Source organism: Rousettus aegyptiacus, unplaced genomic scaffold (genome assembly GCF_014176215.1).
Source record: "Rousettus aegyptiacus isolate mRouAeg1 unplaced genomic scaffold, mRouAeg1.p scaffold_m13_p_6, whole genome shotgun sequence".
Lineage (NCBI taxonomy): Eukaryota > Metazoa > Chordata > Mammalia > Chiroptera > Pteropodidae > Rousettus > Rousettus aegyptiacus.
The window spans coordinates 52,656,877-52,684,208 of NW_023416309.1; the positions used below are offsets into that span (position 1 = coordinate 52,656,877).

Genomic DNA, 27,332 nt, shown 5'->3' on the forward strand with positions numbered 1-27,332 from the left:
GGCGGGCCCTGAGAGCAGGGAGTGGGCAGTGGCGCGCTGCTGCGGCGGCCTCGGAGGAAGATGGCTGCGGAAGAGGCGGCGGATACTCAGCTGATGCTCGGAGTCGGGCTGATCGGTGAGGACGCAAGCGCGCTTCCCCGCAGGCCCGCACAGCAGTTCCGCCTCCATCTCCGCCTGGGCCCGGGGCGGCCCCTGCTCCTGGCGTCCTCGGCGCTGCCCGCGGGGTGGAGGGCGCGGCCCCCTCCATGTTGGGCCTGGGCTGGGGAGTCGCTGGACCCAGCTTCCTCCGCGCGTCCGCCTGCGGCCCCGCTTGGGGCCCGCCCGGGCCGGGCGGCGGGGCGGAGGGACCTCCCAGGGCCTCCCAGGGCCTCCCAGGGCCCGGAGAGGAGTTCCTCCCAAACCGCTTAGGCTGCAGACGAACCCAGACGTGGAGGGTGACCGAGCTCTCACGACTGGGAGGGGGCCGATGCGCAGGGAACCGGGCTGGGCCGAGAGCCGCTCGGGGGCCTCACTCACGGCGGGGAGGCGGCAGGGCCGAGGTCCCTCAGAGGGTGGGGGAGACCGGCCGGACTGCCCTCGCAGCCCCCTGCTGCGCAGATGTTGTGATCAAGTGGTTCTAGACATGGTGGCTATCTGTGTGCTTGCAGGTGCAGCGCATTGTGCATGTATTATCCCTATTTAACGCTCACCTCGGCTCCGGGGGGTGTGGGTAATGTGTGATGCCCACTTTTTGGAGGAGCAGACGGAGGCCCAGAGTGTTATTTGTGCACAGACGCATGCTGGGAAGTGGCGGAGCCCGGATTGGGACCCTTACATTCTAGACCCAGAGCCCCAACTCGTTGAAGGGTTCCTGCGTTATATGGTAGAGTGCGTGCACATAGCAAGGCTGTCTGCATAATCACATTGGGATCCCGGTTAGTTTTGAGGGGTTAATAGATGAGGAAGTGCTTTGGGATTTTTGAGCGGCCCAGAATGTGTGCCTGAGCCGTGTGCAATGTTTCAGGCAGGGTTGAGTGTTTCAAGAAACCATTCATTGGATAGGCGACAGCGGGCACGGGTACTTAAATGAACTGTCTCGTCTGTTCCCTGCGTTGCCACTACCCTTTCAAAAAGTGTTAGTATTCTATTGAGATTTTTACCCCTAAACGCTCTATTTCCCTAGTATACAAGAACATTGGTTTTAGGAAAACTGGCGAAATGTGCTGATTGCTTTTCAGTGTCTGAAAGGAGTACGTTTATCTGGAAACGGCCTCTCGTACAAATTTCTAATGTGATTTTTAAACCGCTTCAAAGCAAAATCTAAAATCAAAACCTCAGGCATATGAGTCCTGTTCAAAGGTACTTCTAAATTAAGACTGAGTTAAACTCTGACTTTATCTGGTAGCAGTGGAACAAAAAAATGACTTGTAATCATATTTTCAATTCAGCAGGATTCTTGCTTTTTTATATTGACATGCATTTTGAAGGAATTTGCTTGCAAATGGGGGCCCCTCCGCCTTATGCTACTAGGAGGGCCAGGTGTTGATAATTGCTGAAATGAGTAATGGAGGAGGGAGAATTTTATTATTTTCTCTGCCTTTTTTATACACTTGATTTTTTCCATAATAAAAGTTCGTTTTTAAGTCTATAAGTCAAAATCTAGATTCTTACTGCTATATGTACAGAAACTGTTTCTCTAAAGTTTAGGCTATTTTTTGCCTGGAGTTTTTATTAGTCAATTGCTTGTTTTGTTATCGAGGTGTTCACTTTGACGATGAAACTACATACATGACTGAATAACTTTTATTATTATTGTTGACATTTTAAATACAGAATTTGTGCAATCCATATGTAACATGATTTACTAAAAAACAAGGTCAGGAGAGCTACATAATTTGACAAGTAGAGGTAGGTGGGAATTAGGGGTCTCACATGCCCCGGGTTGCTTTGTAAAATGGGATGTTAAAAGTGATTCCATTAAGTGCTTCTGAGTAACCAATCAATTCACTTCCTTGCTGCTGTTTGACATTCTCACAGTGACCATCTTTCCACCGTAGAAAAGGACACAAATGGAGAAGTTCTGTGGGTGTGGTGTTATCCTTCCACAACAGCTACGTTAAGGAATCTACTGCTGAGAAAATGCTGCCTTACGGATGAAAACCAACTTCTCCATCCCTTTGTCTTTGGTCAGTACAGAAGAACATGGTTTTATATCACAACAGTTGAAGTTCCAGATTCTTCAGTTTTGAAAAAGGTATGAAAACATAAAGGTCAAAACAAAAATATTTAAAGTGATGTAAGGTTATTGCAGTAACTCTTAGCTTTAGACTTTATCAAGCACCATACACTTTTGAAAGACATTAAATATGATTTTCATTGAGAATGTTTTCTTTCATGTTTCACTCTTATTTGTCCTGTAAATTTGTGTTGGTATAATATGGCTGACTCCGTGGTTGGTACAGTGAAGCCTTTTCCAGGTCATACTCTGATGGAGTAGAGATGTCAGAGTAGTTTCAAAGTCATGGCTGATTAAAAGTGGGAAAAAGTATTTTTTCCATAATTAAAAGCTATTTTAGAGGGTATAATTATCCTTGATATAGTTAAGAAAACTTTTTAAAATTTGCCTGGTAAGGCTATACTAAGAGGAGAAAGGATAATTAAGAAAACTCATGTGTTCAGTAGGTTTTTTGTGGGTGTCATTTGAAATGAACAATATCAATGTGACGTGTTGAAAACCAATATGTGGCCATTGTGGACTTTAACCCCAAACAACCAGCAGGTTTTTTAAAGGAAAAACTATTGGAGAGAACAATTTAGAAACTGTTACAGGTTTAAGACACAAAAAGAGATTCATAATTAGAAAATATAAATTTGCAAAATGATAGTTTTCAATGTGTTATAAAACCTTTGGTTTATGTTCATTAAGTTCTTGCCGAAAAGTGTTAATATATCCTTAGGTAGATTTATCTACCTTTTATACTACAAACTGCCAAATTATAGCAACATCGATTTCAGATCTGTTTTTCAGATTTGAAAAATAACAAAATTTAGAGAACTTATACTTCAAAATATGATTTTTCAAAATATATTTCTTAAATGCTTTCCTTTTATAAAATGTTGAAACTTGTCTCATTAATAGGAATAATAGGTAGATGATTATCGGAAATTCGCGTTTACAATAATAAAGGCATATACATTAGCGAAGCTTATTATAACAGTGCCCTTTAGATTACATAGCATCCTACAGAGAATTGACTATTTCTGTAAAATCGACTGTTTCTATAACTGTAAAATTTTAATGTTATTTTACTAAGATATATTTTTGTTGTTTTCCATCCTCCTGTTTAAGGAAAAATAGTTACTAAATTGGTAGATCTGATACAGTATTCCTAGCTCAGCTTCGATGAGGTTAAGGGATTTTAAATAAAAATTCATATTTTTGATATTTGAACTATTTTTGTTTTTGAAAAAAATTCTAACTAAAAGCATTCTTATAGGAAATTAAATATATGTATAATGTTTTACATGTGTGTATATACACATAAAAGTATAAATAAGCAAGTGAGGACTTCATTATATTTTGGTCTTTTCTTTAATGCTCCTGTGTCTTGTATAAGAAATTTGTTAGAATATAGCAATAAAAATTATTATACTAAAGTGTATTTAAAAAGTGTACCTTTTTGTTTCTTTTGGACAGGTGACTCATTTTTCTATTGTTCTGACCGCCAAAGATTTTAATCCAGAGAAATATGCCGCCTTCACTAGGATATTGTGTAGGTCTGTATGAAAAGTGTATTAAATGCTAATATACAAAAATGAAGATCTTACTCACAGTAACAGAGCAGATTTCTATACTAAGGAAGCAAATTTCAGTCTTCCGTCTTCCCAGCTTCATCTTCACTGGCCCTTAGGAGACTGTTTCATAAAGAGGAACCTTGTCTTCTGCTTCAGAGATACTGCTCCTCTTATTAGGGCAGATGGTTGAGGGGAGGAGAGAAAGCAATTTGCACATCGTAGTTCTTGGGTGTTTTGAGTCACTTGCCGTTGTTGGTCTGTTAGTTCTACTCACTTTCAATCTAGAACTCCTTAGCAGGATAGGATGGCTACGTGCTTTATGAAGTGGTGAGTTGGTTCATGTGTGTCAGGGTCTGTGTGTGAGAGCCATTTTGGAGAAAGTTAATGGGCATTTTGAATTACGCTAAAGTGCAGGGAGAACATTTCTTAGCTGGAATGCCAAGGAGCTGAAAAACAGATTAATTGGTTAATCATGATTCAAGTAGACTCCTTTAGTTTAATCCTAGCTGTTGAAAAAATTCATCCGAAATATAGTGGTCTACTTTCTTGCCTGTGTAAGTATATCAGTTGCCTTCATGAAATCTTTCTTACCTGTTAGGGACATTGGCTTTTTCTATAATGAAGATTTTTTCAGGGTTTTAGTTTAGTTTTGTTTTTAAAAAATATCACTAGATAAATGGTTGCCTTTTTTGCCATTTATATGTGTACATACACAACATAGTCTAAGAATACCTTCTCATTTACCTAAGAGTTTCAATTAGGTTGTATTTTGACGAATGAAGTTTTACTGTTTTCGCAGCAGCTATGATAAGAAACACTTCTTGCTGTCATAAGATAAATTCCAGGTATATGGCTCACTGTAGAATATAAACAGTTGTCTGCTAATATGGCTCTGACACAAAAGGAGATCATTATTGCTACAATTGTGATTGCTTAATCTGCAATAAATATCATTTTTAAGTGATCTGTCTTAAAAAGTTATTTTATTTTTTCTCAGTTGTTTATTCCTTAAGCTACTGAAAGGCCCAAGTAGACCCAGTCCTGCTTTACAAGCAAAATTTATTCACAGGAAGAGATTTCAGGGGAAGGGAAGGGATTAATTTCACATGTGAGCTATAAATGGAGCCAGTTTCCTGTCAGCACTTTCTGGAAGTTTTAACTTGATGAATATGTCTAATGTGCATTTATCACCAGAAACTTACAGAAGTTTGATTTCTTAATGATATAAATATAGTTATCTCTGGGAACTCTGATAATAAATATAGGTTCTACAACTAATTACTGCTTTCCGAACAATGCATGAAACTGCTTGTCAAAGGAGATTGCAGCAATAAAACAGAGTTATTATGACTAGAACACCAGCTGTGAATGCGAGACATAAAAAGATATGAGTGCACAGTGTTCTTGAGAATAACGGGGCCTCAGACAGCCCGCAGTTCATTCTCCTGCCTGAGTGGACTCTCACAGGCTTCCCCAGATGTACGGAGAGAGATGACCTCAAATAACCGAGGGTCTCCCAAGTGGTTTATAAATCTTTTAAAATACATTTCAAATTAAATTATAGAATAATCATATCACAGAAAGATTCAAGCATTCACAAGTGTATTCGCAAGTTCGCTTTGATTCTTTAGAAAGTACCCATGCCTGGCCTTGGTGCATTTCTCCATGTGGTCCATGCGAAGTACAAGTACGATTGCTTTTTGTCCTTTCTTACAGAATGTACCTGAAATATGGGAGCCCAGTTAAAATGATGGAGAGTTATATTGCAGTTCTCACAAAGGGGATATGCCAGAGTGAAGAAAATGGCTCTTTCCTTAGCAAGGACTTTGATGCCCGAAAGGCATACCTTGCAGGCTCCATCAAAGGTAAAAACAAAACAAAACAAAATGAAAGAAGAAATAAAAACCCATCCCAGAGGATTCCATCCCTACAACAACAAAATCCCCAAGTCCAGGACAGTCTCTCAGACTGTTTTTCCAACTTTTTACATATTTCCATCTATGTAATATTTTTTTACTATACAGGAGGGTACTTGAGCTTCTGCACTTCCTTATTTGATTTGAATTCTGTCATGGGAAAGCACACTTATGGTATTCCTTTCCATATGATTCTGACTGTTAATGTAGAATTGTTCTTTCACCATTTAAGGTAGAATTGTTCTTTCATGGGTAAGCTGAATTTCGTGGCTCCAGCTCTCCACTGGCTTCCATAGTTTTCTTAGATCTTAACACTTAACGTCTTCCATCTGGAGAGCTCAAGTCCCTGGCCCAGATTCCTAGTCCAACTCCCTGCCTTTCTCTAATAGAGAAACTACTGGAACATCCAAAAGGTCAGACAGCCCAGAGCCAAGCCATGGACTTTGGGGTTCTTAAAAAAGGGAGGAGAGGGGGTGGCTCCATAGTGTAGTGGTTAGCATGTCTGCTTTACATGCAGAAGGTCCTGGGTGCTCACTGCAAGCAGGTGGGAGGAAACGCTCTGCCTTCAGAGATCCAGTTCTTAAGGGGAGATGGCGAGGTCTGTGAGTCAGGGGTGGAAGAAGGGGGTGGTGATTAAAAAGGAGAAACAAAAAAAGAAGAAGTTCAAGGGGAATGCTGGCCTTCGTTCTTGTCCTCCCACAGCACCTGTCTGTCTTCACTGTCACCCTACTGTTCTGCATGGTTTCTAAGTATCCCCGTGGAGGTGTTGTCCAACTGTCTCAAAAGGACTTAAGTAAGGACATGTGGGACAGGGTGATCAGTGGACATTTTTTAAAACTTAAGGAGTTTTCATGGCACAGAAAGGTTCTGACCCCTTCATACCATTTTTTCTACTTTCTTTGAATCTGGCTTCATCCGTGCATCCACCATAGAGTCCCTTGTGTGACAGGTGTAGGCAGCTGTGACACCTGTCCTAGGAGCACATGTATGGATTGATAAACCCATCCGCCAGAGAAGGTGCTTCTGTACCTACACCACTTACCTAAATTTGCATTCATTTGATAGGAATTCTTTATAATAAAAACTTTATTTCCTTATATAATTTTAATGCAGTAACATTATGATTTCATTTGTTTTAAGACATTGTATCTCAGTTTGGAATGGAAACTGTTATCTTACACACAGCACTGATGCTAAAGAAAAGAATCGTCGTCTATCACCCCAAAATAGAAGCTGTCCAGGAGTTTACCAGGTATCGACTCTAATCATTAAAAAGTGTAAACTTTGTTGGCAGCCAGTTTGGAGCATTTGGTGTTAATGTGTGCTCTGTTTTTTTGCACATTTGCTAAAAATAGAATGTGTTAGGCTGGGGGTGGATTATCTTTTTGGTCTAATGATCCAGTTTACATTTAGTAGTTCAAAGTTACTGAATTTGGACAGATTCTTCTTTAAATTTAGAAATACAAATGTGTTAGAGCAAAGAGTTTGCAAACTTTTCCTTGCTGAGAGTAAATATTTAGGTTTGTAGCCCGCGTGGTCTGTGTTCCAACTACTCAATTGTCACAGTAGCATAAAAGCAGCCATAGACAGTACCAGTACCCATGTGAGTGAGTGAGCGTGGCTGTGTTCCAATAAAACTTTATGTGCAAAGACAGGTAGCAACTCATGGGCCATAGTTTCCTGACCCTTGTTTTAGCTAAGTTGTTTCTTCTGTTCAATTTTACTATGGACTCTTTTCTTATTCTTATAATAAATTGTTTGTTTTTAGTTAGTTTTTTTTTTTTTTTTTTGCCTAATCTAACTTATTCTTAGATTCTTTTTTAAAAGCATGGCGAACTAGCTTTAGTGCTGTGTTTACTTATGGCAGGCATCATGTAAGATACATTATTAAATTTACACATGACAAGAACCTTGCAAGTATTATCGCCTTGTTTTATGGATGAGGAAATCAAGGCTCAGAGAGACTAAATGGTTAGATAATGGAAAGAAGAAAGGCTTGGCAGTTGGAAAGACCTGGATTAAATCCTGGGAGGGCAATTTATTCGCTCTGTGACCACATAAAGTGTGCTAATGTTGCTGAGCTTCAGTCCCCTTAACTGTAAAGTGAAGCTAATACCTCAGAAGCTTGTTTTTGGAATTGGAAATAATTTACGTCGGATGCTTAGCAGGTATCTTGCCTGTAGTGCGTGCTTTGGAAATGTTACTGTTGTGATCATGGGTGCCTCAGACCTGGGGAGAGGGCCAGACTTCATTGTGCTCGCTCTGACTTCAAAACCCTGAACTTTTCTACCTCATTACCCTTTTCCTCGACATTTATGCTACTGAAACTGGGGTGTCCAGAGCTTCTGACATAGATAATGGCATCAGGGGGTTCAGAAAACCACAGATCAATTCAGCACGTCTTCCCGCAGTAGTTGTTTTACTGGAAGGTTTTTTTTTTTAAGGAAACGTATTTGCGATAAAAATAAACACAAAGTAGTTTGCAAATTTGACTGGAATTTTAAATTGAAATGAGAGATGTTAAAAAGTTTCCTGCCTAAATGGCCCTGTGACAGTCTGCAGGGTGGGGCGTCGGGAGGAAAACCTTAGAAGTGTCACTCTTTGACACCATGGAGATCTTTTGAAACTTCCCTTTGAGCTTTTCGTTGCTAATCTGACCCAGAATGCAGAGTTTAAAACATGGCATCACGTTCATTTGAAGCCTGGCGGTGTTGGCACGTGTAGGGTTGGGTCTCCCCACTGCCATTCAGCACCCTCTGCCAGAAGGAGGAGGGGCAGGCTGAGTCCCTCGGGTCCCGGCCAGCAGCCATTCGAGTTCTCACTTTGATTCCTTAGGACTCTGCCTGCCCTGGTGTGGCATCGACAGGACTGGACCATCCTGCACTCGTATGTGCACCTCAACGCCGAAGAGCTGGAAGCCCTGCAGGTGTGCACAGGTAGACCACAGGACCCCGGGGCGGCGGGAGACTGGCCTTTAACCAGGGGTGCCGTTTGGTTCCTAGTTTTTCGTTTTGCATGCATTCCTAAGGAGAGTACTGATCAGTTATTTCTTTGGTAAATGGAACCAGTTATTTTCCCTTTTAAAACTTTAAAGAAAAATCGAGAGATACACAACATAAAATTGGCCATCTCAGTCGTTTTTAAGTGTATAGTTCACTGGCATTAAGTACATTCACATTGCTACGCAACCATGACCAAAATACAACTTATTTTTAGCTTGTGAAATTCTCATCTTAAAAGTTTTCCTATCAGTGATGTGATTTAGACTTCATTCTGAGCCTTTTCGTATTTGTTCTCAAAAGAAAAAATAAAATTATCTTTAAATGATGTTATACTTGTATAATAATTTTTAATAATAAGATTCCGGGACTAATTTAATAATACGGTATTATTATGTCTATAGTAATCCTAACTTTGTAGTGCCATAGTTTTTTGTTTTAGTTTCTTTAAAGGTTAAAATGCTCTTTTTATTTTTATAGTCTTAAAAGGTCTTTTCATTGAACAATGATGGTAGATAGTAGGGGCTTTTGTTGTTGGTTTTTTAATTATGAAATATTTGTTACATATAAAATAATACGAAATATTTATGCAAGTTATAAAAAAAGGAACACTCGCGGACTCCCCAGAGCTGACAGAATGCCGTCAGTACTGTGAAGCACCGCATGGACCTTCCTATCTCATTCTGCCGCCTCTGGCCACTTAAACATGAACACATCTCTCTAAACAACATACTGTTAGGTTTACCAGAATAACTACCTGTACTTATGGACTCATGATAGATGATGGATGAGTTCTTCGTTCTTTTACTTTTTTTATAGTTTGAGCCAAAATTGACGATTGCTGGAAACATGATCCCAAATGCTCCCAGATGAGTTTTTCTGTAGCCTGTTTTTGTTTTGCTTTGTTTTTTCTTAACATTTAATATTTTTGTGGGATTCATCCTGTCCGTATGGTTATCTGTAATCCCATTCATTTTCACTGCCATATAGGATCGCATTAAGCAATATACCATGGTTTACTCATTTTGACTTTTCTAGTTATTCACTTTTAAAACAGTGCTGCGGTGAGCATGCTTGTCATGGGTCTTGCTGCACATATGGAAGACTTTCTAGGCCACGCACTGGGGAGTAGAATTTCTGGGTTATAGGGTATACAAATCCTCAAGCTGCCGGATAATGCCAGATGTTTTCCTCGGGGATTCTGACAGTTCACCCTCCCAGTAGCAGTGTGGGAGAGGTCCTATGACTTCATGTCTCAGTAGCACTTGGTCATTGTTACACTTTAAAATGTTTGCCCACTCGGTAGATGTGTTTTTCATTCACAAATTCCATTGTGTTTTCCTGATTCCTGATGAGGTTAAACATATTTCTATGTTTTTTGCGCTTTATGTTTTCTCTTATCTTGTACTCATTTTTCCATTGGATTGTTTTTCTTATTGATTTATAAAAGTTCTTTACATACTCAAGATATGAACTCATTGTTGGTTATATATGCTCCACAAATCTCTGAGTTTGAATTTTTAAAAAATTTTCATGTTATCTCCTTAACAACTAGAAATCTTAATGTGTTAGAATGTATTAGACTTTTATTTTAGTTTTTATATTTTAAGAAAATCTCTATCCCAAGGGTAGAAAGATATTCTCCTTTTTTTTTTTTTTTTTTTTAATAAATATTTAAGTTTTCTTCCTCCCCATTTAAATCTTTTTTCTACCTGGAATGACTTTTTTGGTAATGTGTGAGTTTGGGAGCTGATTTCATTTTTTTCCTTTTAAATGGCCATTTGGCCCAGGAACACTTACTGAGTAGTGTTCTCTCTCTAGTAATCAGCAGTATCATTTCTGTCTTATATCACATTTTCTCTTATGTGAGTGAGTCTGTGTCGGGATGATTTGTGGTGAATTTTTGGTTTTGTTGCTGTTTTTAAAATGACCTCGCCTGGTAAAGTAAAACTTGAGGATACATTGATCCTCAAACACATTTTTTTAAATCCATTTCCCCTTTGCCCCACAAATACTCGTAAGCAGCGCTTGCCCATAACATCCCTAACCCCACCCCCAAATCCAAAGTTTGCCACGAAATTCTCGCTTTTATTATTATTTTCGCATCACTCAAGTATAGTAATAATCTTTGGAAACAAATGACGTCATCCTATTTATAGCATCCCGTTTTTAGTAGTGGTATTTCCATTTACAAAATATAGTAATTCTCGATTGCTACAAATGTCAAATCCTAGAAAAGTTAACATTCCTACGCGTGATGTTAAATTCACACGGGCAGCAAGCTGCACTTTTTCTTTCTGATTGGGAAAAGGGTTAAATTGTACTGCTCTGTGAAATCCGAAGAAGCCCGGAACCGCTGTCTTAACACCAGTTCCGAAGGTCTGCTAGTTCTGGAGTTGCCTGGTTCCTTTAGCACTTGCTCTGTCAGCTCTGAAACTGGTGAACAATGATGCTGTTTCCGCTATGCTCTCCCTGGGAAACTTGGGTATTTGGCTATGATTTCTTGGAGACAAAGACCTAAAGGGGGAACACTGGTCAAGAGCATCCTTGCTACCTTCTGCCTCGTCTCATTTCCGACCCCAGAAGCAACAACTGAAAAGTAAACGCTTTCCTTCAGCCTCCTTCCTTGGCACTGAAGTCTAGATTTGGAACATTTTGAGTTGTGTGAGTTTCTTCAGGCAACTGACGATAATGTAGACTTAATGAATGCCACAGGGCACAGCTAATGTGCCCTGAATAAACAGAGCAGTAAAGAAAACCAGCTGATGAACGTATGGACTCAGTTGTTTTGATATCTTCACAATATGATTTCTTTCCCATTCCAGTAATGTCGTTCGTCTTTGTAATGCAGGTTACATCGCCGGATTTGTAGACTCAGAGGTGAGCAATAGAACAGAGCTCTACGACGTGTTCGTGAATCTGGCAGACAGTGAGATTACCATTGCTCCCCTTGCAAAAGGTTAGTGCTCTGTTCTCTTCTGTTGTTCACACAAAGTGCAAGGCAAGCAGTTGTGTTTTTTAAGCTGATTCTCTAAAACCAGTATTTGAGGGCTACTTCACCTGCTGTGCTGAACTGAAGCTCGAGGGCTTCTTCTGTGGCTAGAGCACAGCATTTCTTCTTCTGGCCCAGCCATGTTAGTAACGCACCCTGGGTGCTTGTGCTGCGTAGTGTATGTTGATAAGAGTCATTTTCTCTTGTTTCTCCACTTTCTGTTTAAACCAGGTATATTAGTTACCTATTGCTGCATCACTTCTCAATTTAGTGATTCAATAGATATTATTTCACAGTTTTGGTGGGTCAGGAATTCAGGACTGATTTAGCTGGGAATTTTTGGCTCAGGGTCTCATGAAGTATCAATCAAGATAGTGCCAGGCTTGCAGTCATCTGAAGCCTCGACTGGGTCTCGAGGCTCTACTTCCAAGGTAACTCACATGGCAAGAGCCCTCAACACATGGGCCTCTCCATAGGGCAGCAAGTGTTCTCATGGCATGACAGTTGGCTTCCCCAAAAGTGAGTGATCCAAGAGACAGAGACGGAAACCACAGTGCTTCTGTGACCTTGTCTTGGAAGTCATACACCGTCACTTCCTCCATATTCTCTTTGTTAAAAGCAAGTCGTTAAGTTTAGTCCACGCTTAAGGGGGCGGAATTAGACTCCACTTCTTGAAGGAAGGGGTGTCAAAGAGCATGTAGGCATTTATCACTGTATAGGGACTATGACTCCAGCATGAAAAATCTGTTTGAAAAATGTCTCAGTAAACCCAAGGGAATGAAAGTATTCTCGGAACTAATGATCGGGACAGAGTGTTCTAGTGTCAGAGTGTTGTCTGGAAACTTTAAATTGCCCTAAATTACAGCTACATGGTAAGGATTGGGTCAAATGTGTGTTGAGCCCAGGGCACTTTTGTGGTACTGCTTTTAGGTGGGAATTACCGATAACAGCTTTTGTGTTGGCATTTGTCCTAAATATGGGGCAGTGAATGCTGGCTAGTTAGGAATTTTTGTAAGATGCTAACTGCAAATTAACAGAACCAGAACTAGTTTTGTTTTGTTTTAAAATTACAAACATAATGCATGTTCATGGTGACAGATTCAAAACAGACCATCAGATCATTAGGAGATACTGCCTTTTATAAAGCCAAAGTGATAGAAAACTGGCCAGGGCCACTTAAATTGCCGAAGCATTAGGACCACAAAGGATGGCCATCTTCCTGCGGCCCTCTGCTGCTCTGAGTCTGTAAAACGGGCTCATTTGCAGTCAGCCCCATTCAAATCGAGTTTGCCCCTTGGAGTTACAAACAAATTTCTGTTTATTTCCTGCTGCAGAAAGTAGCAGTGGATATGATTAGTGTAACTTAGGTTTCCAACGGCCTTAAACACTGAACGCGCAGCTGGCTCTGCGGAACTGACAGGAAGCGCTTCTTTCACAACACTCCTGCCAGAAAAATCAGCTCGGATTCTTAACTGTAGACCTCGACAGGAAAGTCGGGCTCTTGGCTTAAACTCACAACTTATTTGTAGTCAGAAGCTTCCTTAGATTTTTTTGGAAAGGAAAAGAATTCTTATCAGGTAGGTATGGAGGAGGAATTTGGCTCGATACTGGTGTGTCTTTATTTCGGACATGAAGTATATGAATGATGATTATGCCTTACCTCGTAGCATGTCAACGTACTCATGTTGAGCAATAAGATGGAGATGTGGGAGGTTTTCAGTTGCTTTTTGAAAATTTCCTCTTTCACATTTTCAGATGGCATGATTTATTTTATTATGTAAACTTCTAAATATTCATACAACGTATTCTTAATCTCACCAGAGGCCATGACAATGGGCAAACTGCACAAAGAAATGGGTCAGCTAATTGTTCAGTCTGCAGAAGATCCAGAGAAGTCAGACAGCCAAGTTATACAGGTAACTCCTTACTCTGCCGACTTACTGGGAGTCCTGAAATGGTGCAGCTGGGTGGTGTGCACAGGGCTGCATGTCCTCTGTTCACACGAACAGTAGTGACTGGAAGAGGCCAGCAGGCAGATGAGCAGTCTTCAGGCTCTGGGGACAGATATATACGGGGGTGCTGGCGCCGAAGCCAAGCACTTACGGTGAGAAATGTGACTGCTGCGTGGTCTGGAATGCTTTTCTGGACTGGTCAGTGCATCCTCCCCTAGCGACATTTTCAGAGAAAAAAATTCTCAAGAGAAGGTTGGTGCTGAGCGTGGGGCACTAGATGGAGCATCGTCACCTAGCTCTCATGTGTTGTCTCCAGGACACTGGTAAGCACACAGACCCCTGCCAGACTGAGCCAGCTCTGGCGTCACAATGTGCAGGTAGCGTCAATTCCTCTGCGGGGCCTACCTTTCATATTGACCAGTGTCCATGTGGACCCCCTTCTCTCCCCTTGCCAGGTTGGGATGGAAATGGGTTTTATTTCTGCCTCTTCGTCTGGTGATGAAGCCTCCTCCCCTTCTGTCCACTGCCAGTTTGCAGCAACTTGCTCCTCTCCTGCAAGTTAGACTTCCAGCCCAGCCTCTCCCAGGCCCCGCCTCATTTGTACACTGGGGGCCTGGGGCCTGGACAGATCATCTCCCACTGTCTGCACGTGTGCTACCTGGGAGGCACCTCTGATGGGCAGGCGCTGCTCATGCTCACCTGGTTGCACCTAGCTCTTTTCTTCATTTATATTTATTTACTTAGATGATATTTATTGGGCACTGACCACATGTCAGGCATTGCATGGGCAGTGGGATGGATGACAGTGGTGAGCACAGTCCTTGCCCTTATGGCCTGTATTTTAGCAGAGTAGATGAATAGAAAATAAGTGACAAGATCATTGTGAACTATCATAAATGAACGCTGTGACAGAAACGAGGGATTGAGGTAGAGAATGTTAGACAAGTGGTCAGACAGCTCTCTGAGAAAGTGACGTGTGAGGCGCAGGGTGCCGAAGGGTGAGAAGGGCCACAGGTTTTGACAGGGACCCACCAGCAGCGCTGTCCTTTCTGTTCAGTGCTGGTGGCCTGTCAGCTGTGGCCAGGAAGAGTGGGTGGGTCTTATCTCGAGGACCCGAACACTGAGACTTTCCTTTGTCATACCACCCTGAACAAGTCTGATCCCATCTGATCTCAGAAGCTAAGCGGGGTTGGGCCTGGTTAGTACTTGGATGGGAGACCACCTAGGAAGACCAGGTGCTGTAGGCGTTAAACAAACAAACAAAAATGTAGAGTTACCGTAGGTCCAGCAATTCTACTTCTGGGTATTTATCAAAAGAATTGAGAGTAGAGACTCAAATAGACATTAGTACTCCCTTGTTCATAGCAGCACTATTAGCAATAGCCAAGGTGAAAGTAACCCAAATGTCCATCAGTGTCTGAATGGATAAAAAATGTGTTCATGTGCTGTGGAATGTTATTGAGCCTTAAAAAGAAATTAAATTCTAACATGTGCTACAACATGGATGAACCTTGGAAACACTATATGCTAAGTGAAATAAGCAAGACTCAAAAGGACAAATAACGTATGATTCCACCTATATGAGGTACCTAAAACAGGCAAATTCATAAAGACACATGATAGAATGGTGGTTCCCAAGGGGCTGGGAAAGAGGGGGATGGGGAGTTATTGTTTAAAGGATATAGAATTTCAATTTGGGATAATGAAAAAGTTCTGGAAGTGGATAGCAGTGGTCATTACACAATGCTCTAAACATACTTAATGCCACTGAATTGTGCACTTGAAAATGACAAAAAATAAAGTTAGTGGTGACATTGATTTTTCTAAGTTATTTTAAGGTTGCTTCACTTTCCCTAATTTATAAAAGTAGTCTGAAAAACTTTAAAAAATAGAATAATTCTGTTCAGATGCAACAACTATTCAAATTTTTTGATGCTAACATACTGCATATTTTCTTCTTCTTTTAAAGGATATTTCTATAAAAACAAAAGAAATCTTCACCAACCTGGCACCATTTTCAGAAGTTTCAGGTGATGGAGAAAAGCTAGTTCTCAACTTTGAGGCACTAAAGCAAAGACGGTTTCCACCAGCGACAGAAAACTTCCTTTACCATCTAGCAGCAGCTGAACAAATGCTGAAAATCTGACCATGTGACTGTATCACTGATGACTGATCTAAAGCCGATTGACCATGATTATCCATTAACTATGTAAAATACTGCAAATAACAAAATGTTGTTTTAATGATTCATTTGAAAGTATTGAGATTTGACCTGAAAAGCACTGAAACACATAGGAAAACACTTCTGCTTTTCTCCTGTCTGATTAGTTTCACGCCTACTGTCGATGTCGGACAAAGTGCTGTAACTTCCATAGATAATGTTGTAAATGGCTCGATGTTCTGGAATAAGAGACAAAACTCTGTCAAGTTCTCGTGCACATCACAGCAAACCCGAAAGCCTTCATTGTTATGAGTTTAGTTAGTCTCATTGTGTTGCTACAAACTGATGGTTTATTTTCAGAAAGCTGCCTGAAATTTTGCTTTGTATTCTTCCAGGAAGAACTTTAATTCCTCATGAGGAACTCTCTGAGCCAGACTACTAAGTTTTCTGCAGAACTGTCTAGAAGATCATTCAAAAGACCCTGCAGTTGCACTTTCTTGTAAAAGAAAAAATTTTTTTCTTGGCCTTTGAACTTTTTGCCTATGAGGGTTTTACATAAATTTTATACTTGAGTAGACAACGTTAACAATCCATATTTATACTGTTGCAGAGGTAAGCGCTTGGCAGACTTAGGCCACTGATTACTCTTCAGTTAACCCTGTTGCTAGCAATGTTATTTTGTAAAAGAAGCCAGTCCTTATGTGGCAGAGTAAAATAAGTAGTTCATTTTGAATTTAAATGTCTGCCTGACAAACAGCGACTTTATATAATTGGTAAGGGAGTGCGAGAATTAGTTTCTTGCAAGGCCAAAACCAGAGAACATCTTCAAACAACTTCAGTGGAAGTAGCTTGGCCACGTATGAAGGTGACTGTTCTGTTCAGCTATGTACCTTTCTCATAATTGGAGACCTAAAAATTATAAAATAAGCATGAGGTCTAAATTATATACTTGTTATTATATGTATTCATATCAATTATGAAAGGTTATTTTACACTCAACTGTTGTCCTTAGAAATTTTACCCAGAAAAATGTTTGCAAAAAAAAAAAATCTTGTCTTTATTGGATCTTTCATTTATTCTTGTAAAAATTAAAAATAGCCTTTTCCTTTCCTTCGGGTAGAGGAGGATCTGAAATAAGAGGACGTTTACTAAAAGCAAACAATTTAAATTAAATCTGCACTTTATGAAAATGAATACTAACATCTTTCTCTCCCTTATTTTTGTATTACTATATTAGCTAATGATCAAAGTTGTTAAAATTACAAATTTATGATGCCAAAATAAAATGGAAATATTTTGATACTCAACAGAGTTTTAGGTAGATGAAGACTTGTGCCCTCTTTCTCCAATTCTCCTATTCCAAACAAACCAACAAAACCTCTTTTTGTCAACTGTCAGTGTGCTGGGGAATGAAAAGACCTATTCGAAAGTGAAGGGGTCTGGCTTCTCCACACCTGGCTCGGCCCCTTCCCTGCTCTCGCCCTCCGCCATCACCCATTCCCAGAGCTGACTGCGCAGTGTCTTTGAAGAGATGCCCCTCGCATTCCTACTCCGTCATCTGTTAGTGGGCAACCTCCACCTGGAGCCTTCGAACGTTTTGTTCTTTAGTCAGTCGGGCTATACTGAGCTATCTGGTGGGTCAGTTTTTACTAATTCTGCCCTTCTGGCTGTTAACTGAACTCTTTTAACCACATTTGGAGATAACTGCCATTCTGGCCCAGGGAAAACTGAAAGCCACAGAGTTGATTTGGAGCAGGGTGTGTCGGAAACATGCCCCCAGGACGCACTATTTGGGTACCTACTCTGCACCATGTACTAGACAGTTCCTGCTCTCAAGACTCATAGTCTACAGGGCAGAGAAGAGGCACCTGATTCAGCATGGCGAATCCTGCAAGGCTCCCTGGAGGGAGTGACCGAAGTGCAGTCAGACCTTAGCAGAAGCAGGAGTTGGCCCAGAGCAGAGGAAAGCGGGGGGTGAAGGCCCAGAGCAGAGACCACAGCCCGTTTGAAGAACCGGATGTTGGTCCGGCGTGAGGGACTGGCGAGAAATTAAGTAAGGCACAGGCTCTTTCTAGCATGGCTGGGACTTTATACTTGACTGATGTACTGGGAAGCCATTTAAAGCTTTTAAGCAGGTATGGTTTAGAAGAGCAGGTTGGAATATGGATTAGAGGGAGCCAGACAGACGAGTAATACCAGCAGAGGGTGCTGTCGGACCGAGTGGGCAGTGGCAGTGGACATGGAGTGAGTCCTAGAGGACTGCTGGGCGTGGTCTACTGAATGGGGGTGGGGAGGGAGGGGTGAGGGTGTTGCCAGTGATCCTATGTGATGCGAATGCGTAAGCAGTGGTGCCATTTCTCGAGACTGGGAGACCTCAAGCGGACAGCTGGATGTGGGCTTGCAGCTTGACGGGGCGAGCACCGCGCTGTCTGAGCAGCCAGCAGAGCGCTGGGACGGTGTCGGGGTCACGGCTGAGAGCAGTCTGAGAGTGGAAGGTGGGGGGCAGACAATCTCCGGAAAAGTTCGGCTGCGAACCTGGTGGTGTAGCCGAGGGGTGGGGGGATTGCTTTTTTAATGAGGCAGGTGACTCAGGCAGCTTAAATGCTCCTGGGAGGGAAGAGACAGAGAAGCCCGGAGCCTAGCGCCCAGCTGACCTTGCATGGTGGAGGGAAGGTTGGGGGTGGTGGAGGGAGGTCTGCGGATTTGGTGCCAGGAGGCTCCGAGGCTGGACAATAGCCTCAGTTTGCACTGTGGAAGAGGAGGCAGGGTCGTTTGCCAGTGAGGAGACAGAAGGAGCTCAGTGGTGGGCGGCAAAGATTTTCTGTAGTTTTCAAAAATGGGAGTAAGCTGAGTACAGACCCAGGATTGCTTTGGGGTTGGAGGCCTTCTGCAGCTCACCAGAGATGGGGTTTCTGTGCCCTGGGCTTGGTGGACCCTTCTTCATTTTTCAAATACTCAACTTTAGACAAGTTTATTAGCAGTTTCACAGTACCCTCTCACGGGCTGATGAAGAACCAGGAAACTGAATCCTACCTTGCCCACCCCTCAGCAACCCATGGGGGAGGGTCAGACACGGCAGCCTCCTATTCCTCTTCTCCCATCCAGGCTTAAAAACCCCAGGCGTGACCGGCCTCGACCAGGTCTTGGCATGCGTGACTGTGAGCCACCTTATCTGCGCAGACACCTCTGGGGTTTCCAGGAGACCTCTGGCAAAGTTCTCGAAAATGAAACCTTGACAGGAAGGTTTGTAAGCAGGAACCGAACAAATTCACCTAAAACTCACCCCTACACCCCTCTGTTATAGAAGAGTTCTGTTTCTTCTGTTGCAGACTGAATTTCCTTTTCGAGCTTACTGTACTGTATCTGAAAAACAAAAGTAAATTCTTACTATATGCATTAAGAACTTTCCTTGCTTTAGAAGCCAAGTTAAAAAAATTTTTTCGGACAACATTGATTTCACAGTCCAACTTTTTTCAGCGATGTCTAATCTAGAGGAAAAAAGCCAACTTCTTAAAAACATTCTTACGGAAAATTTCAAATATAAGCAGATGAAGAAAGAAGATGAAGAACCTTCCTTCAAGTACTCTTCACTCAGCTTTAACTATTAACAATCTGCCAATCCCATGAGATTCAGACTTCTGTAAATGACCCAACCTGCAGATAAGTCATCTGGTTCCACTCCGAGTACGTTGCAATCAGAAGTAATTATTTGTAAAAAGGTTCGGTTTTATTTTAATCTTATTGTTACATACTGTGTTCTATAGGGGAGACCTCTGAGGATGAAAAATATTTTTTTTCTTCTAAAAGTTTAATGAGCAGCTACTCCCCTCTGCTCTTCACCACCCCCAAAGTGAGTATAGCAAGTATCTTAAATAATTTAAAACTTGTATGTTATGTGCTGGCAAAGTTGCCTGAATTAACAATTCTATAATCCTAAACTTAGAGAATTTGGGTTTTCAACAAGATCATTCCATAAACATAAATGCTTTGAGGACATGACTAATTTTTAACTTGTGATAGAAATAAACATTTGGAATTTTCAGCCAAGAAACGCCATAAATAGCTAATGTCTACTAGTATCCATAATGTCTTTGGCACCAGGAACAACCCTTTGCAGAGATACTATTATCTTTCATCTCCCTTTAACAGATACAGATACGAAAACTGAGTCTCAGAGGGTTTAAGCAAATTTGACTAAGGTCATTGAGGAGCTGGGAATTTGAGTCCAGGCAGTCTGACTCATTGTGAATTATAACATATGCCAGTCTATAGAAATGCAATACAAGAGCCGCATGGGAGTTCTAAAAACCAGTTCCTCATTCCCACTGGCTGCATTTCAAGTGCTAAAACAGCCACATGTGGCTAGTGGCTACTGTATTTGAAACCAGATATAGGATGTTTTCGTCATTGCGAAAGATCCACTAGGTGGGCATTGCTATAGAAGATTATGGAATATTTCAAAATCTCAAAGTTTTTTTTTTTTTTTTTTAAATGTCCCAGAAAAATGCTTTCGACGTACATTGAGAAAAATAGCATCGAAAACTGCACAAGTGATCTGGGGGATGAAATTATGCGTAAATAACATTATTTATCTTGTAAACTTTGCAGATGTTTTAGAAGAAGTTACACTTACCCGTCCAATTTGCGGGAACAGACTGAAAGAGACTGGCACCATCAGCCCCATCACAAAGATGGTACAAGACAGCTTTAAAGTCCACAGTGAGTTTGGATATCGCAGAAAGAACTGGGTCCTGGAAGAGACGAGGTTACAGGGCGCTGTTTTAGGGGCTGGCCCTCTGCTCGAATGGCGGCCAGTCGTTTTGCTCACTAGCGTTGGGCCCAGGGTCAAGCACTTCCTGTGCATCTGCTCATTTGATACCATCATTACAGAAGTGAGGAGACGTGCCTCGGCAGGTGTTGGGACACGCCCAGGAACACAGAGCTAACCGAGGATAGGGCCTGGCTAGATTCCAGGTTTGCTGGCATCTGCATGTCCACACCTGTCACAAATCAATCCTGCTGTCTTAACTGTGAGGAAGAGTGTTTGGTAGGGGGGCCACTGAAGCTACTTCTTCCTGTCCCTCCTACCAGGTTTGGTATTTGACAAGTCATACAAGAATTTTGACTGTTGTTAAAAGGTTTATTCTGACCTGGGGCGATGAGCGCATGTTTTACCTTTTATAATAATATGAGAAGACTTCAGGAATCAAAGCGGATGTCCCAAACAGCACGACTCTGGATGTTGCTGTATCTTTAACGGCCTAGTAGGAAGAGGAAGGAAGCAGCTCAGTACAGAGCGAGACGATGTCCAGGGGTCCTGTAGCTCATGACAGAGACAAGCAAACAGCAGCTCTCCGTTCCCACTTAAAAAAATAATGCACTTGGAAAGAGCTGGAGGCTGCGCTGGACGTGCAAATGTACGCAGGACGGCTGGGGTCAGTGCCAGGAGTAACTGGAGATGGGATTTGCCTCCCCTGACTTCATAATGGTCTCCATTGGTCTGCCAACCACTCCGAACAAAATACTAAGTATAAGCAAAGGCAGCTTACAGACAAATCCTCGCTTAGAACCAAATGGCCATTTCCTTGGTAGAAATGCTGGGTTTTGCCACTAAGGATCAATCCATGCTTTCCTTTCAATCCAGATTCTGCCACTGGCCTCCCTTTCCTGAATGGCTCCCCAGTTATTCCCACCCCTTCCAATGAAAGAATCCTCCAGAAGCCAAGCTCAAAATGTACCAGCATGGCATCGTACCCACACGTCACGGCGCAAGTCCACCCGTATGCACCCATCTTTTGCCTGTGTAATTAAAAGTGTGCTATAAATTTTTATTTTGTACAAGCATGTATAGTTTATAACATCTCGTCATCTTTTCTATTATGTACATTATACAGTGAACATGTAAACGTGACTGACTGTATGGGTTACATGCACAAAAGCATGTGTCCCCAAGGGCTCGGTGGGAGACTTTCAAGGGGAATTCTGACTACAGATGACACTCGCATGTTATCTCCACAACCCAACCCCTGCGTAGGACACACCTCCACACACAGCACTGCTCTCTTTACACAAGATCAATAGGCACACGCATGCCACGCTTCTCTTCCCCCACTCCCCTCCTTCCATGCCCAGCTGCCCAGGACTTGGCCACTGCCTGCCCTCTGGGTTCCCCTCCTAGGCACCTGCTCTCTGACTACTACACTCATGCCCAGTGCATCCGATCCCTCTGCAGGGAATGCCTTTCCCCCACGAGGACACAAGGAGGATGGCTTTTAAAATAAACTTTCAAGAATATAAAATAAAATCGCTCGACTTCAGGAAGAGAAAAGTGGCTGCTGAGTGTGGTGTGTTTCGACGTCAGTGGGGTGAGGCGGCCACTCTCCATCTGTCTCACGTGGAAAGACACTCCGAACAAGACAGCCGTCATTAGGAGGCACTGGGAGACGCGTTACAGTTTGCAACTGAGTGGCTTACAAGGCCAGTCAAGGGAATAACATGGACTAGGCTCCTGAAATCTGATCAAAGGTGCTCCATTACAATCAGATATTGCTGGTTACGTAGTTTCTGAAATTTTAGCCAAAGAAAATAAACCTTTCGGTGATAAAAGAATGCTTATGCTTACGCACAGCTGCAGACTTTTATTCTTAAGCAGGGCCGGAGGCCGTCTCCCCTCTGGGAGGCCCCGCACTCTGGGCTCCTGGTGATGGTTTGGGTGTCGAGAGCCTAGCTCAGTGCCTGGCAGCCGGAGGTGCAAATGAACAGCTTGTGGATTCGACACCTGCTCTCACTCTCACTCTTTAGCTGCATGAGAACAGCTCACGCCACCACCAGCGTCTTGCAGTTAAAACTGGGTCGAAAAGAAGCGCAAACATATGTCCACACGGAGAGCTGCACGTGAATGTGCAGAGCGGCATTACTCATCACAGCTCGGAACTGGACACAACCCAGACGCCCAACGCCTGGGGACTGCAAAAGCAAAACCGTGCTACATCCACACCGTGGGATAAAGTGCTCAGACAGAAAAAGCAATGGACTATCGATACATGTGAAGAGACAGAGGGACCTCAAAAGTCAAAGAAGCCGGACACACAAAAAACTATCATACAACTCATTTACATGAAATTTCTAGAAAAGGGCCTACTATGAAGACATGGCGCAGATCTGTGTTTTCCTGAGGCTGGGCATGGGCAGGGACAGTGACTGTCAGTGGGCGCAAGGGAAATGTTTAGGGTGACGGCAATGTTCTAAAATTGGACTGTGGTGATGGCTGCGTAACTTTAAATTTACTAAAATTCATCAAACTACTCTCGCGATGAATTTTATAGTATGTGACACCTCATTAAAGCTGTTAGAAAATGTCTCTTTAGGATGGTTTCTTAGGCATAGAACCTTCATTTCGGAAACAAGGTATTTTATTTCTGGCAGCAATTTCCTTCCTTGTTACTGGCAATGATCTTGCCCCTCCTGTAAATCGTTTAGAAAGGTGGCCATTATTTTCAGACATACCATTGGAAGGACTTCGGTAGAAACACCACAGCATGGATCTGACGGTTTATAGTTCAGCTTTGTAAATCTTTTCAGGGTTTAGAGTCACATGTTTCATGAGCCGAATGACGAGGCAGCCATCTTTTCTGAGCTCCTCTCCCAGACACGCTGGGCAGAAGGCTGCCCAGCTGGCTAAGGGGGCAGCCTGGACGCTCACACTACAAGATGCCCAGTCATTCTCTCTGTTTCGTATAGGGACTATACCATGCTGCTCTTTATACTATCTGCCGACAACTGCCTCACATTACGATTCTTCAGCTAGTCACTTCACAGAAACCAAAAACAAAAAACAAAAAAAAAACTCACTTGCTAAAAAAAATCTTTCTTAAAAAATCCATACCCAAAATGAAACGACCATAGGCTATTGGAGGTTCTTACAGCTAAATGCATAGTCACTGAGCTGAATTGAGCAAAAGAATAAACTATTTAAATAGTAAAAATATTAAAAGTATTAGAAGAGTTTTAGGTCAAAGCACTGGATTTTCTTAGGCCATGCCATCCTTGACAGCAAATTGGTTCTTAAGGATGAAGAAAAATCTGCTATGAGGTAGAGAGGGAGGGTTTCTCTTAAACACAGAGAGGATGCCCACTGACTTCCACAAGCACAGTGCAGGCTGGGAGAGTGGATGCTGAGCCCGAAGAACAAGATGCCACATCCAGAGAGAGGCCTCGCGTTTGGCAGACGCCCATCTGTGACAGTCTTACGGGTCAACCGATTGGACAAGGCCCACCCAGTTGAAGGATTTAATAGCAAAATCTGAGGTTTCCCAAAAAAAGATTCAGCTTCCAGATTGCAGCATCAGCTCCTGAGTTTCTAGGGTGCAGGCCTGCCCTACACATTCCCAGCCCTGCAACTGCATAGCCGATTATTTAAAGTAAATCTCTCTTGCTATATATGTATGTAGATAGATATCCTATCGGTCCTATTTCTCGGGGGGACCCGGATTGATGCACCATCTTTTAAACATCAGGGTGCACGATGTAAAATCAGCATAACGAGGAGAGACAGGATAAGAAAAGGTTAAAGCGAGACGCGAATTCGTTACTGGGTCTCAAACAGAAACTTCAATTCTTTGCCCCCAGAGCAAGCAGCTACAGCTCCATCGTGTTCCCCTACCTTTGTCCCAGCTTTTCTGGAATAGCCTATGACATTGCCTTCCTTGTCCATGACCTCGATCCCTCGCACAGGCTCAAAACTCCGGGATGCGACGGCATTTATCCCACCGACTTGGGCTGCGGATGTGAAGAAGGGAGCACATAGAGACGGGTTCAGGCCAGTGAAGGAAAACCTTTTCTGGTGCCAAGACGGTCTCGGATGGCTGTGCTTCTCCGACCCTCAGTGGTCACCTGACACATGCCGGGCCAACCGCGTTCTTTCCTGGGGCTGGGGAGCTGGGCTGGAACTGCCAGCCTCTCAGCTTTGGATCTTGGCGATGACCCAGCACCAGGTTCTAGCACCCCTGGAAGTCTAGCCTGGCTCCCTGACGGGCTTCCAAGAGGAATCCCGGGGGTCCCTGAAACATGTCCCCACTTCTTTGCTTAAGCTGGTTTGACCAGGTTTCTGTAATATAATTTCCCAAATGTTATCACTGATATTGACATTCTGCCAACTCTTCAAAGTGCCATGATTCCCAAACCCAAATTTGGAACGTGAACTCACAGGCTGGAAAACTTAAAACAGTTGGTTAATATCTCTGTCACTCCCTTGGGGTCAGACCACCAGGATGGAAGCCCCTACACCACTACTCCTTTCTGTGCAACCCTAGGAAAGTTACTTAACCACCCCCACCCCCACCCCCTTAAATGGGAATAATAACATTACTTATCCATAAATGGTCAGGATTAAGTGAAACAATATATGTAGGAGGCTTGTACGGATCATCTTTAACGTATAATTTATGTCTCTGGGTTTGTGTTCACCCTTTGACAACCAAAGGGGTATCTACAGAGAGAGAGTCACCTCTCAAACCACAGCCCTCATTTGGGTCTGGAACCACTGGTCAGCGGAATGTGGTGGCTATCATCAGCCACAATGTGGCCAAAGGATCTGGGTGTCCTCAAAGATGCGAGACAGGCTCAAACCACAAAGACCGCGTGCTCCCTGCTTACCAAGAACGACGACAGGCAAGGTTTTTCTTATCACGATGTTTGTCAAGCCAAACTTGATTTGGAGTAAACGAGGGACTAACTAGAGAAGAAAACAGAAAAATCATTATTATTGCATGGGGCCAGAAAGTCGGCTGAACGTACTCAACAGCCGAGAACCAGCACCAATCTAGTTCCTACGACAGGCCGACAGGCCGCGGCCAGAGCTTGCTGTGTGTTTTTTGTTTGTTTGTTTTGTTTTGTTTTTGTGTAGCTTTGAGGTGTTCTGATCATCAGGGGAAATACATGGAGGCTTCAAGAAGTGACATAACTTGCCCTGAGTCACTAAGCTGTTAAGGAATTGAGCCAGGTGACAAACCCGAGCTTACCATCACAATGTCCTGACATCCAGAGCAATATACAATTTGTATAACATGTTTATGGAGCACAAATTAATTCTTCAAAAAGATAACAGTACGGAGCAAATGCCTAGAAACCTGGAACATCCATCTAATTATATGGGGGCGATAGGATTACAGGTGACTCATTTTCTTCTTTACGTCTTAGTCAAACTTTCTAAATTGTTTACGTTGGAACAGAGATTTGTAATCAGAATAAAGATGTTTTTTTTTGTTGTTGTTGTTGTTTTTAATTTTGGAGAACAACAAAGGATTGACAAATTTAAAATACCTACGCCAAAAAACATTGTAGAAGCAATTGCTCCGGCCCCTACTAACACAGTCTCATACGGGCGACGATTCTAGGGAAAATCAAAAGCACATAGTTAGTAAATCCCATAGTTTTACTGAGTAAGGATCATCAAAACAAAGAATAGCTCCTAAGGAAATAACAAAACTGCAGCTCTCTGGGCCTTGTAAAACTCACATAGCTCGCGTTTCCGTTGATGATGTTGAAAGCGGTGTTGTAGGTACAGAAGGACAACTGTGGGAGGACAGAGGCAAATGGATCGGATTTTGGTTTCGAGAACAGAATTCAGCACCCGTGAAATAGAAATAATTCCTACCTGAGGCAAAATCATTGACTTTAGACTTTTTACTGACACCAGTGACAAAAATACCTTAAAAGAAAGAAAAAAAAAAAAAGCAAAGTTATAGTGTTAGTGGGGCAGGCAGGCTAGTAGGAGCAAGAACTGTCATCGTTCCCAGGGGAAACGTGGAACTGAGCTGGGACAAGGAGAGGAAGGTGCCGATGCGGGCGGCTACGGGTCAGCGGACAAGGAATGCTGCGTGGGCACCCACTGGGCCCTGAAGACACCCCGGAGTCTCACGGCGGTCCTCGTCTCTGAGACTCACGACTGTGCAGGGCAGATGAGGAGGCCGTACTTGCAAGGGGACGCGGACCAGGGCAGGTGCGGAAGCGAGGAAGGGCTCGGCTGGGACCCCTCACAGCGTCCCTGATTGCACCTTTCCTCGCCCTACAGCTTATCAATAGATCGTCCCCTGCGACTTGACCCAGAGCTTGGATCGTCCGCTGACATAGAAAGTTGCCCTGACACTTAGGATGAATGCCCTCATGCGCAGTGTTTATGGTCTCACATTCTTTCCAGACTACTCCCATCTTTGTCCCTGGGTTGCGAACGCCACCAGAGAGGACCAGGCTACCAGAGCAATGGCTCCATGAAGCACAGCAGATGCCCCGGAACCATCATGTAACCCCTGGAATAATGCCCTGATTTCCCCTTACGTATCCTAACCCAGACCAAGAAAGACAGGCAGTTTTTGCAGGTGTTAACCTGCTGCCTTCTCAGATCACCGGTGCTCTGACAATAAACGCTTATTCTAAATCTGTGTGGGTCTGTTGGCTGAGCAGCACACGGCTGACCTCCAGTTACAGAAGTGACAGAGGAGATGTTGTCACTTTGTGTGCACACCTCCTGAGAGGCAAGGC

General features: G+C 42.9%; 2 protein-coding genes and 1 pseudogene across 5 annotated transcripts in view; 2 read left to right on the forward strand and 1 right to left on the reverse strand.

Moving 5' to 3' along the window:
* Positions 1 to 17,101, forward strand: DENND10 (DENN domain containing 10). Of its 2 annotated transcripts, XM_016142524.2 has the most exons (9): positions 1 to 115; positions 2,037 to 2,233; positions 3,677 to 3,756; positions 5,491 to 5,639; positions 6,831 to 6,942; positions 8,526 to 8,626; positions 11,541 to 11,648; positions 13,503 to 13,597; positions 15,603 to 17,101. In XM_016142524.2, exons 1-9 carry the CDS (start codon positions 61 to 63, stop codon positions 15,777 to 15,779), a joined length of 1,074 nt encoding a protein of 357 aa, XP_015998010.1. In that variant the 5' UTR covers positions 1 to 60; the 3' UTR covers positions 15,780 to 17,101. The 2 variants fall into 2 exon arrangements, with proteins under 2 accessions (XP_015998010.1, XP_015998011.1); XM_016142525.2 differs by lacking the exons at positions 1 to 115; positions 3,677 to 3,756 and having other exon boundaries at positions 2,102 to 2,233.
* Positions 14,762 to 14,880, forward strand: LOC118604480 (annotated as a pseudogene).
* Positions 15,858 to 27,332, reverse strand: part of SFXN4 (sideroflexin 4) — a 19,388-nt gene continuing 7,913 nt past the window's right edge. The window contains exons 7-15 of one of the 3 annotated variants that reach the window (XM_016142527.2): positions 26,449 to 26,502; positions 26,310 to 26,366; positions 26,119 to 26,184; positions 25,449 to 25,527; positions 24,457 to 24,572; positions 20,970 to 21,055; positions 20,428 to 20,545; positions 19,078 to 19,157; positions 15,858 to 16,703 (exon numbers count right to left, since the gene is read on the reverse strand). In XM_016142527.2, the coding sequence (XP_015998013.2) occupies positions 19,080 to 19,157; positions 20,428 to 20,545; positions 20,970 to 21,055; positions 24,457 to 24,572; positions 25,449 to 25,527; positions 26,119 to 26,184; positions 26,310 to 26,366; positions 26,449 to 26,502 (654 nt within the window). In that variant the 3' untranslated portion in view covers positions 15,858 to 16,703; positions 19,078 to 19,079. Of the gene's footprint in view, positions 18,330 to 18,749; positions 19,158 to 20,427; positions 20,546 to 20,969; positions 21,056 to 24,456; positions 24,573 to 25,448; positions 25,528 to 26,118; positions 26,185 to 26,309; positions 26,367 to 26,448; positions 26,503 to 27,332 lie in introns of those variants that run through there. The other 2 variants (XM_036222444.1, XM_016142526.2) reach the window with 2 other exon arrangements.

Bases quoted from the DNA above. Each gene is read 5' to 3' on its own strand.
- DENND10 (XM_016142524.2), top strand. From the start codon at position 61: ATGGCTGCGGAAGAGGCGGCGGATACTCAGCTGATGCTCGGAGTCGGG. The intron at 8,627-11,540 runs GTAGACCACAGG...TTTGTAATGCAG, and splicing joins AGCCCTGCAGGTGTGCACAG to GTTACATCGCCGGATTTGTA. The intron at 11,649-13,502 runs GTTAGTGCTCTG...TAATCTCACCAG, and splicing joins CATTGCTCCCCTTGCAAAAG to AGGCCATGACAATGGGCAAA.